The sequence below is a fragment of the Pelmatolapia mariae genome, linkage group LG8 (genome assembly GCF_036321145.2).
Source record: "Pelmatolapia mariae isolate MD_Pm_ZW linkage group LG8, Pm_UMD_F_2, whole genome shotgun sequence".
In the NCBI taxonomy this organism is placed as follows: Eukaryota; Metazoa; Chordata; class Actinopteri; order Cichliformes; family Cichlidae; genus Pelmatolapia; species Pelmatolapia mariae.
Genome location: NC_086234.1, coordinates 28329636 through 28342940, shown reverse-complemented (window position 1 = coordinate 28342940; position 13305 = coordinate 28329636). Strand labels below are relative to the sequence as shown.

The 13305-nt window shown below is 40.0% G+C and overlaps 1 protein-coding gene across 1 annotated transcript; it reads right to left on the bottom strand.

The window, feature by feature from the left end:
• Positions 1-1652: 1652 nt before the first annotated feature.
• Positions 1653-6239, bottom strand: LOC134632878 (nucleoside diphosphate kinase A2-like). The gene is made up of 5 exons (XM_063481731.1): positions 6111-6239; positions 3509-3641; positions 2375-2476; positions 2181-2293; positions 1653-2094 (listed from the first exon to the last, which is right to left on the bottom strand). Exons 2-5 carry the CDS (start codon positions 3635-3637, stop codon positions 1980-1982), a joined length of 459 nt encoding a protein of 152 aa, XP_063337801.1. The 5' UTR covers positions 3638-3641; positions 6111-6239; the 3' UTR covers positions 1653-1979.
• Between the last annotated feature and the right edge of the window lie 7066 nt (positions 6240-13305).

Genomic DNA, 13305 nt, shown 5'->3' with positions numbered 1-13305 from the left:
TCCTAATCTCCATCCACAGTTGCTTATATATTTAAAGATTTTGGATCTCAGTAGCTTGAGACGAAAGCAGGTTGATGATTTTGATTTTGGTGGCACGTAACAGTAATAATAAAAATGTTACTCTACCAAAACAGTAATAGTGAGAACAATATGTCATAATATCAGGAATAACGTTACCAATGTACTGTTTAACAATTTATATTATTTCATTCTATACATTTTTTCCAAGTAAGACAAACCTGACAAATTTCATTTTGAATTAAATTTCTATGTGGTAAAATAAGTTGGGTATGCCAAGTCATTATTTTCCTAATTTTGGTGTTAAGCCAAAATCGAAACAAAATAAAATCAGACTTGCAGCCTTATCGCGTTTGCTGAATATTTGTGTAATCCAGTTTTGTTTTTGCCTTTTCCTGGCACTGATAGCCTTCCATAGAAACCGTTTGGTTATGGAGGTCTTGCAGCTGATCTAGTTCTTCTAGATGAGAATAATTAGGTAAATGCTGAAGTTGTTTTGTTTTCATCCTCTTTCCTAGCTTCTAACACGGGTCTTTTGTATGCGATCACTTCCCCTCCTGATTATATTGTGGTGCTATGTGTGTGTGTGTGTGTATATATATAGATATATATATATATATATATATATATATATATATATAGAGAGAGAGAGAGAGAGAGAGAGGGATTATTATTGTCTGGTAAATTGAGTTATAGTGCAAAATTTATTTTCAATACAAATTGAGGCGGGGGGAGGGAGTATCTGTCAGTTATAAATCTATTGATATTAACAATAACCCTAGAGGTACATTTTCAAAATTGCAGTTTAAAGTTTGTACATCTTTTTGATAGTGTATACAAGTTTCTGTTCATATGATTAATTTGTGCTGTGACTAAGCTTTGACCATGTAAATAAAGCCAGACGTTTGGATTACAATTTGGTTGTCTTTGTTTACAAGCGTTGCCAACTGTTTCTGCATGGCTGTGAAAGTTTCTGGTGACTTTTATAAAAAGATGACTTTTACACTGAATAAAAGTTTAATAATTCAAAACACTTTGCCAATCCTCTTTAAACATGCACAGACAGAATCAAAACAGACCATAGCATGTTAGTGTGCCTCATAATGAAACATACTATTTTGCATCAGACTTAACTGTGAAGAACTACACTTTCCAGAAACTTAATTTACCAGCACCATCACAAACTAGTTCTGGCACTGATCTGCAGCTAAGTGCACAGCACAGACTGATCATTAGAGATGAACTGCACTGCCTCATTCTCAAGATTTTCAGAAAAGTTGACCTCTGTTATCTACTAAAAATCTGTCTTTGTACCTCTAGATTCTGTCAATTTGAAAATCTGAATCATCGAATCAATGCTATACCCCAAATGAGTGTTTTATGGCTGAGAGGTTACAAGGAGATGAACATCAGCTTCACTTTCAGACCTGGAAGATGAACTGTGAACCCCATTCAAGTTTTTTAATGATCACTGCCAATTGCAGAAACCCAATCCCCTTTCCTCAGCAAACTGACATGGTTCATTTAATAGTTGGAAGTCTTAATAGTTTAAAGAAACTTTATCATCCTTCCGGACATTGATGACCCCCCCACACACACACACACACAGGAACATAAGTACCAATGACACAAAATAGCTGGCATCCTGTCTATTTTATTGTAAAGCAAATTACCGTTAACAAAACAGACAGTCAAAGACAGGTTTGGAATCATTAAACAATGTACATTGAAGGACTAGATGGAATTTTGCTCAGGAATGAATTCGGACTACATGTGGCCCCACAGAGACCAAATCAGAGCACAGTGGTAATGTAAAGGACAGGAGGGGTGAATTGTGCAAGACAAAGGATTTACACGAGTTCTTCTCCCTCCAGGCTACAGCTTACCACAGGAAATCTGAGGCAAGAGTTTCACTTTGTGCCCAAGCAGTGGTGAGGTGGGAGCTCCAGACCCAGAGCAGCTCAGTAGAGCCAGCTGAAGGCACAACTAGTGTAGTTGACAAGCTCATCATCTTTAAACCACAAGGAAATTTCCTTGTTGGCACTCTCCACCGAGTCACTGCCATGGATGATGTTCCTTAAGAAGAGGACAGAGTCAGAAAGTGACTATACACTTCATACACACTATTGTTTCACATCTGCCATCATGCGAAGATAACTCACTTGCTGACATCAATACAGAAGTCTCCTCTGATGGTTCCAGGCTTAGAATCAGCAGGGTTAGTCTCTCCCAGCATCACCCTGCCTGTCTTCACCACACCCTTGCCTTCCCACACCTGAAGCAACCATGACAGATAATGAGGTTAAGATCTGACCTTGAACTGTTGACATACATGCATACATACATAGAGTCTTACCATGGCAACCACTGGACCAGAGCTCATATAGTTGATGAGAGTAGGAAAGAATGGTCTGTCCTTTAGGTCAACATAATGCTTCATCAGGAGGTCCTCAGAGGCCTGCAGCAAAGAAAACAAGGCAGTTTCGTAAATGTTCACTTTCACATCCTAATTTGTGAGTCATCATTTGTACTTCATTTCACTCGCTGCTTTGCTGTAATACTTGTAATTTCAGATGAAGCACTCTAATTGTAGTGTAGGGGTCTCGAACTCCAGTCCTCAAGGGCCGGTGTCCTGAAACTTTTCCATGTGTCCCTGCTGCAACACACAATTAGTAGCACACAATGCAGCCATTTGATTCATGTTACAGCAGCTCATGAGTGAATGAACATGGTGCAATCAAAGTACTGTTAGAAGTACATTTTTCCAAACACTTACATTTACTTAAATTTACTCGAGTAGGGTTAGGGGTTGCCATTCCAGCATGCAGTCAAGTTCTATAGAGTCTTGCTAATGACCTAATTCAGGTGTGTTGCAACAGGGACACATGGAAATGTTTCAAGACACCAGCCCTCGAGGACTGGAGTTTGAGACCTCTGTTGTAGTATCACAGTAACTGTCTTGTCACCATATGTGTACTGATGCAGCTCTAGAAACTGCATTAGTACCCATTCGCTACTGTATATAATTGGCAACTGTATCAACATGTTTACCCCCAGCTTTTTAGCCGCAAGCAACAGACAAAGTCTGGGTGTAGAAACAAATCACACCAATTTCCCAGAAATTGCACAGAAATTTAGGCCAGTACCATACCATCAGAACATGTTTCTCACACCAACACTAACAGGACATATGTTTAAACAGAAATATTTAAATGTTGCAGGTTTATAACTTAAGCAAACTTGATGTTCACATAAAGCAGCACCTTACCATATCAGGTTAAATGTTACAGGATCAGTAGACCTCAACAGCTAATTGGCTGTGCTTCACTCAGGAACAGATGAGTAGGCTAATCAGGCTTACCCATTACTTGGCACAGTTACAATATCTGTCCATATGTTGCAGATGGTTAAAATGTTTTAAGGGCAAAAATGTTGACCACTATGAAAGAATCCAACCCTTACAGGTGAAAATGTATCAGTCTATACTTACATGGAGCATCTTCATGCCCACCAACTTGAAGCCCTTCATCTCAAACCTTTTGATGACCTCACCAATGATGCCCCTCTGCACGCCATCAGGCTTAATGGCAATGAATGTGCGTTCCTTTAGCTCGGCCATGACCCTGAAAGAAAATAGACAAGAATGATGAAGACAAACAGGCAGCCTATGTGCTGCAGAAAGAACATGTCTGGTAAGTTACTCACAGCACTTTACTACATTTGACACAGTCAGCAGCGGGGCTGACTATGAGAGGGCAAGATGTTGAGGGCATGGACCCCATTGTAAAGAAAAATGCTAGTACAGCTTGCAATCTGGCTTAGTATGCATCCTGCTGTGATCATTTAAAGAGGACAGCAACTTGAACTAGCAGCCCCGCCCACACAGTGAACACATTTATCTTCATCATGCTGTCAAGACTCTGAATGTGCCAGAATAAAAATGTGACAGCAACTCACTGCTTAATACCACTGCTTCAGATTGCATTTAATTCAACTGTCTCAAAAACATATCACTCAAAGAACAGTGGCTTTAAGATGAGAAACTCAAAACCAAAACGCCTAAGGTAGAAAAATTATAGTGTGAGAAACTGTCAGACCATGGAATGATGATGATGATGATAATGATAATAATAATATTATTATTATTATTATTGATGATAACAACAAAAAACCCGCATTAACCTGATACAAAACCTTGCTTCCAAATAGCACAATTACAGCTCTCCTCATGATCTTGCTTTAGCTAAACATAAATTTAAAATATGTTTAATGTGTTCGGGTTTTTTTTTTTTTTTTTAAATAATTGGAGATACATTACAGGGGAAAAATTACTTTGGATATAGCACCAAATTAAGATAATATTAGTTTTATTGACTGTTAACTGCTACAACAATGTGTGACAGGTCAAAGACACACCATAATCCAGTCTTTAGTCTCATCTTCAAGCTTTAAGCCTCAACTCTAAATCGAGGGCTAATCTCTGTCTCCCAGTGCCACCTCTTCATGTGAGCAGTATTACCCAATTCATTTATTCTACAATGCAGGGTCAAGTTCAAGCCTATTTGCAGCAGGCTCATTATTATTTCTGCAGGTAAAACTGACAATGTCCCCTGAATGTTAGACAACCTTAAATATTAAGCTGTTTCACACAACTAAACATACATTGTTCCTGCACACTTCCTAAATACTGAAATGTATACAATTACTTTAAAAATACTTTAAAAATAATGTAACCTAAAAAAAGTTGTATTTAATGTCATTTCTGTGTTTTGCCATTCAAGATCATCTTTGGGCCATGTCTTGATCTTATAAATGTTAAATACTTAAGAATATCCCGTTGACTACAGTCTATTTACTAATCTAAGTAAAAAATATTAGACATAAGAAAAAAACCCCACAAACATCACAAATGACAAGACCTTATTTTGGTTTGACATTAACAGACCTAAACAAGATGCAGTAATTTAATATCTATTTATATTCTCATTTTGTTTTGTAATCTATTAAAACCTTTTGTAAATTCCAACCTTTAAGTAAAAATGAATAAGAACAAGATGTATTTAACATTTATAAGACTGTAGTGAACAAGATATAGATAGAGGCGATATAGAGATAGCTCACAGATAGATAGGCAGAGAGCTTTAAGTGAGCAAAATGTTACTGTGATGTAAGACATGATATGATTCTGCTCTTGACCAAATATCCCTTGAAAAACAAGTTTTTAATGTCAATGACACCTTTCACCCGGATATATAAAAATCACTTTGCTAAAAGCTCATTGCATCAGCTACTTTGTGATAGGACGCCTCTTTATGGCTCCAAATTACGTGACATTCTAAGTGAGAGATACGATTAACCTATTTTTTGACAGATTGTAGGTCAGCAAGAGATTTCTAACAGCTTAAATTCCCGCAATCACTTTTCGGCGAATACCGGAAATCTATTTTGGCACAATACAGTTAGCTCCTATAGGGTACTGACAAATCAAAATTTCTTCAGAAATTTTCTAGCTTCACTTATTCCACTCCTTTATTTGACGAATCGAGGTGTCTGCCATAATTTAGACAATGGTAAAACGACACGCGGAAGGCGCTCTATTGGAATGTCGACGCGGTTTCACAAGCAAGTTTAAGAGGAGCGAACTGCACCCTGTTAACTACCAGTTGCCTTCATGCCCGAGCATCCAGTTTATGTCAAAACAGCGAGCTGAACACCTAACCCGCGCACCTTTTCACGAGTAGGCCCAAGCCTTCACATACACATGGTTTCTTTTGTTCGCAGTACCGCGATGAATCAATTTACTCGAACCATTTCAGTTGAGTGAGCCTGAAAAAGCCATGTTACGTTCCAGGATCGTACTGAAACTGCATGCTATACTAATTTGTTAAGTATAGCAATTTACAAATTTCACCTGGACCTTTGACTGTACTGAGCGTACGCCACACATGCTTAAAAAACAAAAAACCCATCAATTTAACATCACTTTAATAAAAGCTCACTTCAGACATTTTACCATCGGCATTGAGACAATAACCGACCGATGTTAACACTGATTTGTCATACCAGTGCATGTACCCATACGCTAACAATACCTTAACACTTAGAATCCGGGTAGGGGACAAACAGCAGTTACCACGGTTGACGTCTGCAAAGACCTACAGAGGGTGCGCAGCGGATTCTTATCCACGAAGGCGGAGACTTCGTACGACGGCGAGACACTAGGACCAATATGTCAAGTGTATGTACAATACTCCCCCTTGTGGTTGCTAGAAGTACCGCTTCAAAAACCCATATGAATAAAAATATCACAAGTCAAGACAAAATGGTGAAAATCCGAGCTAAAGCGTGCGCGTTTTTTTGCTAATATATTTTTGCTAGTATATTTCAAAGCTTCATAATGATTATATCAAAACTTCTAAAGCAGGGGCTGTGCAAGTATAACATGAAGTCTCACACAAATTCCAACGTAACTTATGTTCCATGCAACTTGCTGCAGAAAGTTCTCTAGATCCCCAGTCAAAGTTGTGTAGATTCTTCATCCTCTCTTGCAGCGCACCCTGCAACATAATTATCCTTTCATTCATAGTAACAGCAAAAAAGAAAGTAAAACCACACCACACCCCACATTCATGTTTTACATTTTTTTATACATTCTTCCCAATATATGTTTAAGGGATAACATAAACTTATTATTTTATTCAGGATACAAGTGATGGTTGACAGCAGTACAAAGCAACATTTTACGCCAGACATTCGGTGGGGAAATCCATAATGGACCCTGCAGCGCTGCCATCAGCGACCGCCCAGGCAGGGCGTATTTTCATCTCCATGCTGATGTAATTCAGCCAGTCGTGATGCAACATTTTGCTGTGTCACTCTTTTGAGGATAATTATTTTATGGTAAATGGCCTGTATTTGTATAGTGCTTTACTTAGTCCCTAAGCGCTTTACACTACATTCAGTCATCCACCCATTCACACACACATTCACACACTGGTGATGGCAAGCTACATTGTAGCCACAGCTGCCCTGGGGTGCACTGACCCCTATTCTATAGGGGTAGGACTCGATTAAAAAAATTAATCTAATTAATTTAGATATGTGATTAATCAATTGCAATTTATTGCATTTAGAAAATTTGCCCCAAAGCACAAATGTTTGTTTGTTTTTTTATTTAAAAGGGTTTTAGTGGGCGACAGAATCTTTTGAGTCTTTTGGTACTTGAACTGAAACTGCTATCTACAAGACACCTTTCTCGCCCCAGCTTGTGTCCAGGTAGCGGTACCCTACATGCCACGCCTCTCTTTTTCTGATCCACAGCCACCTCGACACCGCTTCTGCTGCCTTGATGGCCAACTTGATGGCCCCTCGATGGCAAGCCCCTACGATTCACAGCATTTTATATGCCCTGCAGAGGGATTGGCTGGCCAATCTTTATTATCCCACATCGATGGGTTGGCATCTTGCCTGGCACTCCTCCACTATCGCAGAATACTTGGTGCCCTCTTTCCCTCATTGGCCTCCTCCATACGGTCTTCCCAGGGCACAGTAAGTTCCAAGAGGATTACCTGCTTGGAAACAACTGAGGTAAGAATGATGTCTGGCCCTAGCGTTGTCTTGGCTACCACTTCAGGGAACTTTAACTGCTTTCCCAGATCAACTCAGTTCCCCATCATGTGCCGTTGCCAACATGCCAGCTGTTTGACCTAAGACTTTCAAGTTATTCACAAAATGAAAAACTATACTCTGCTTTGGGCGAGAACGCCATTCAAATGCATGTAACAGTAAGAATCGCGTTGTCTGGGCGAAATAAGGTGTTTTGGTACAACTTCATAAAGATAACTGTAATTTTTAAAAGAAGACACAGACAAACATATTTATGCATGAATACTATAGAATTCAGTATCCCTGTTGTTTGCAATCAGGATTGGCAGCTGTTTGATCTAAGATTTTCAAGTTATTCACAAAATGAAGAAGCGTTTTTCTTTAGGCGAGAAAGATAACTTATGACCCACTGAGAGTGCATGTAATGGTGAGAAGCGCATTGTCTCTGTGATATAAGGTGTTTGGGTACAACTTCATAAAGATAGCTGTACATCAGTGAGGACCTCACCTGGACACACAGCTGGTCAAGAAGGCTCAGCAGCGGCTGTATTTTCTGAGGAGGCTGAGGAAATTTGGTATGTCGGCCAAGATCCTCAGCAGCTTCTACAGCTGCACTGTTGAGAGCACATTGACCAGCTGCATCACTGCATGGTGCGGAAGCACTACTGCTACGGACTGCAAACAGCTGCAGAGAGTGATAATAACTGTGGGGAGAAGATTGTCAGGGCTCCGCTGCCCTCTCTGCAGAGCATCTGCCAGAGAGAGTCCAGTGGAGAGCTGCTTCCATCCTCAAAGACCCCACACACCCCCAAAATGGACTGTTCACACTTAAGCCCTTGAGACGAAGGTTTAGAAGTGTGAAATCCAGAACATCCCGACTCAAAACTCCTTCTTCCCCACTGCTATCAGACTCCTGAACAGATGCCCTACCTCAACTGCAATTTGCACATCAGGACACTTTGCACACTAAGTTCATTTTGCACATTGAGCTCCTTTATACATCCATCTACATCGACATCTGCATGCCTCACTTATCTTAACTTATTTATTTTTGTACTTCTTTATTTATCTTCCACTATTTTTATGCTTATTTTATATCTTTATTTATCCTGTTCTTTTAACCCTTACCTAACTTGGCATTTGTGGATGGACAGCAAAGGAAGAATGTCATTGAACAGAGAAATTATATTTCATATAATTATGATATATGACAAAAAAAGCTTTGAATGACAATATAAGCTTTGATTTGATTCTTATTAAAAGAAGACTTAGACACACATATTTATGGCTTTATGTTATAGAATTCAATATCCCCGTGTTGGGCAAACAGGTTTTGCAGCTGTTTGAGCTAAGATTTTTAAGTTATTCACAAAATGAAAACCTATACTTTGTTTTGGGCGAGAACTCCATTCAAATGCATGTAATAATGAGAACGCATGTATCAGTAAGAATCGGCTTGTTTGGGCGAAATATGTTGATAAAAATTAATCAACCAACTTCCACAGTATTAGTTGCTGTTCACCGTTATTAAACCCGATTCTTTCATCCCCAGTATTGAACAGAGAAAACCCGACACAGTGTGGTCAAAGCTCAAAAAAATCATCTTTATTCTACATTTCCGGAAAAGGATCACCAACAGGTCTAAAACATTGTTTGCCCCAGTCTAGGGGTACAGGAACGTAACATAAGAGTTGAAAAGATTGACCCCGCCCTGGTCCCCAAAACCATACACAGGGGAAAAATTATTTCTTAGTAAACAGTGGTTTATTGTCTAAACTGAAGCGTTACTCCGGGGTGAACAAAGGCCAAAATAACAAACAAAACCAGCTTAATCAGTCAAGGAGGTGCTACCTAAACCCTACGTGATGAAAAGAACAAACAAAAGACAAATGCTACGCCTAACTCCCTAACTGAATAAACAGGCGGAAACAATACAGAAAACAACAAGGCAGCTCACCCCTTTGGCTTCAGTGACTATTTACAAGGTGCTATTTACAAGTGAAGGCTAATTTACACACTATATACAAGCTCAGTAAGTCACGAGAATCACAAATATCACAGAATTTGGAGGCCAGGGTCAGGTCTGCTGCTGCTGTCAGTTGCTGCCCTGGGACAACTGCTGGTGGCAGATTTTGAAAGCAACCACATGATCAGGGGACCAATCAGCAGCCGTCAGCTTATCCAATCAGGGACCTGCAGAGACTTAAAGACACAGAACAAGAAACAGCCACCAAAACACATTATGGCCAAGGCCATAACAACATCACAAGCCAAATGCGTATATATAGTTCTCTTATACGTCACACATAGTTTCGATAAAAAAACAACTCTGCAGTGCACTCTGCCTAGTTTCACTTTTCTGTCTGCACGGCTTCCTGTTCTCTGCACAAAGCATGCAGAGTTTCCTGTCTTAGACAGTACTCTGTGACCTTTCACACACCTTATTTGCTCGTTCTGCGGTAGAGTATCACTTCCTGTTCCTGCTCAAACACAGTGGTGTTTCTGAGTAGCTTATCTGCTTAGCAATTTAATTAACAACTTTAAAATACATTCTTTTCTCATAGTATAATCTTCACATGCTTCATCTGAAGCACACTTTCTGTGTACTCACTACCTAATTTATAGCCAAAGTATTCACTGTGTCTGTACTGTTTCGCTAGCTTAGCTCGTAGCCGACTCGTTAGCACCATGGCTACTTCATCTGTCCCTCCTGCACTTTCCTGCTCATTGTGTCAGATGTTTAGTTACTCCTCGGCCTTCTTTAGCAGTAATGATACTTGTAACAAATGTAGCATATTTGCAGCTCTGGAGGCCAGGATTACTGAATTCGAGACTCGGCTTCGCACCCTTCATTCACCTGTAGCTAGCCAGGCCGCTGTAGCTGGTGCAGCCGAAGATAGCGCAGGCCCCGCTAGCTGTCCCCCGGCAGACCCCAAGCAGCTGGGGAAAGAGGATGGCTGGGTGATGGTGAGGAGGAAGCATAGTCTTAAACAGAAGCCCCAGGTACACCACCAACCTGTTCATGTGTCTAACCGTTTTTCCCCACTCGGCGACACACCCGCCGGGGGTCAAACTCTGGTAATTGGTGATTCTGTTCTCAGACATGTGAAGCTAGAGACACTGGCAACCATAGTCAATTGTCTTCCAGGGGCCAGAGCAGGCGACATTGAAGGAAATTTAAAACTGCTGGCTAAGGGTAAACGTAAATTCAGTAAAATCATAATTCACGTCGGCAGTAATGACACCCGGTTACGCCAATCGGAGGTCACTAAAATCAATATTGAATCGGTGTATAATTTTGCCAAAACAATGTCGGACTCTGTAGTTTTCTCTGGTCCCCTCCCCAATCAGACCAGGAGTGACATGTTTAGCCGCATGTTCTCCTTAAATTGCTGGCTGTCTGAGTGGTGTCCAAGAAACGATGTGGGCTTCATAGATAATTGGCAAACCTTCTGGAGGAAACCTGGTCTTGTTAGGAGGGACGGCATCCATCCCACTTTGGATGGAGCAGCTCTCATTTCTAGAAATATGGACAAATTTATTAAACCCCCCAAAATATGACTATCCAGAGTTGGGACCAGGAAGCAGAGTTGCAGTCTTACACGCCTCTCTGCAGCGTCTCTCCTCCTGCTACCCCCCCAAAAACCCATCTCCATAGAGACTGTGTCAGCTCCCAAACAGACAAAAAACAAACTAAAAACCAGCAACAAACAACTTAAACATAAAAAATCACAAAGAAAGAACAATACAGTATCCACATCTGAACCAAAGAGTAAAACAGTGAAATGTGGATTATTAAATATTAGGTCTCTCTCCTCCAAGTCTCTGTTAGTGCGTGACTTAATAATTGATCAACAAATCGATTTACTCTGCCTTACAGAAACCTGGTTGCAGCCGGATGATTATGTTAGTTTAAATGAATCAACACCCCCGAGTCATTCTAACTACCAGAAATCTCGTAGCACAGGCCGAGGGGGCGGTGTGGCAGCAATTTTTCACACCAGCCTATAAATTAACAAAAGACCAAGACAGACTTTTAATTCATTTGAAAGCCTGATGGTTAACCTTGTCCACCCCAGCTGTAAAACTCAGAAATCAGTCTTACTTGTTATCATCTATCGTCCACCTGGGCCTTACACAGAGTTTCTCTCTGATTTCTCAGACTTTTTATCTGATTTAGTGCTCAGCTCTGATAAAATAATTATTGTGGGTGATTTTAACATCCATGTAGATGCTAAAAATGACAGCCTCAACATTGCATTTAATCTGTTATTAGACTCAATTGGCTTCTCTCAAAATGTAAAAGAACCCACCCACCACTTTAATCACACTCTAGATCTTGTTTTAACATATGGCATAGAAACTGAACATTTAACAGTGTTTCCTGAAAACCCTCTGCTGTCTGATCATTTCCTGATAACATTTACATTTACAATGATTGATTACACAGCAATGGAGAGTAGACTTTATCAAAGTAGATGTCTTTCTGAAAGTGCTGTAACTAAGTTTAAGAATATAATCCACCCACTGTTATCATCTTCAATGCCCTGTACCAACATAGAGCAGGGCAGCTATCTGAACGCTACTCCAACAGAGGTCGATTATCTTGTTAATAATTTTACCTCCTCACTACGTACGACTCTGGATACTGTAGCTCCAGTGAAAACTAAGGCCTCAAATCCAAAGTTCCTGACTCCGTGGTATAATTCTCAAACACGTAGCCTAAAGCAGATAACTCGTAAGCTGGAGAGGAAATGGCGTGTCACAAATTTAGAGGATCATCATTTAGCCTGGAGAAATAGTTTATTGCTTTATAAGAAAGCCCTCCGCAAAGCCAGAACATCTTACTATTCGTCACTGATTGAAGAAAATAAGAACAACCCCAGGTTTCTCTTCAGCACTGTAGCCAGGCTGACAAAAAGTCAGAGCTCTACTGAGCCAACCATCCCTTTAACGTTAACTAGTAATGACTTCATGAACTTCTTCAGAAATAAAATTTTTATCATTAGAGAAAAAATTACCAATAATCATCCCACAGATGTAATATTATCTACAGCTACTTTTAGTACCATTGATGTTAAGTTAGACTCTTTTTCCTCCAATCGATCTTTCTGAGTTAACTTCAATAATTAATTCCTCCAAACCATCAACGTGTCTTTTAGACCCCATTCCTACAACACTGCTTAAAGAAGTCCTGCCATTAATTAATTCTTCAATCTTAAATATAATCAACCTATCTCTAATAATTGGCTATGTACCACAGGCCTTCAAGGTGGCTGTAGTTAAACCCTTACTTGCTGTCTTAGCTAATTATAGGCCAATCTCCAACCTTCCTTTCATATCAAAAATCCTTGAAAGAGTAGTTGTCAAACAGCTAACAGATCATCTGCAGAGGAATGGCTTATTTGAAGAGTTTCAGTCAGGTTTCAGAGCTCATCACAGCACAGAAACAGCTTTAGTGAAGGTTACAAATGATCTTCTTATGGCCTCTGACAGTGGACTCATCTCTGTGCTTGTCCTGCTAGACCTTAGTGCAGCGTTCGATACTGTTGATCATAATATCCTATTAGAGCGATTGGAACATGCTGTAGGTATTACAGGTACTGCGCTGCAGTGGTTTGTATCATATCTATCTAATAGACTCCAATTTGTTCAAGTAAATGAAGAGTCCTCTTCACACAC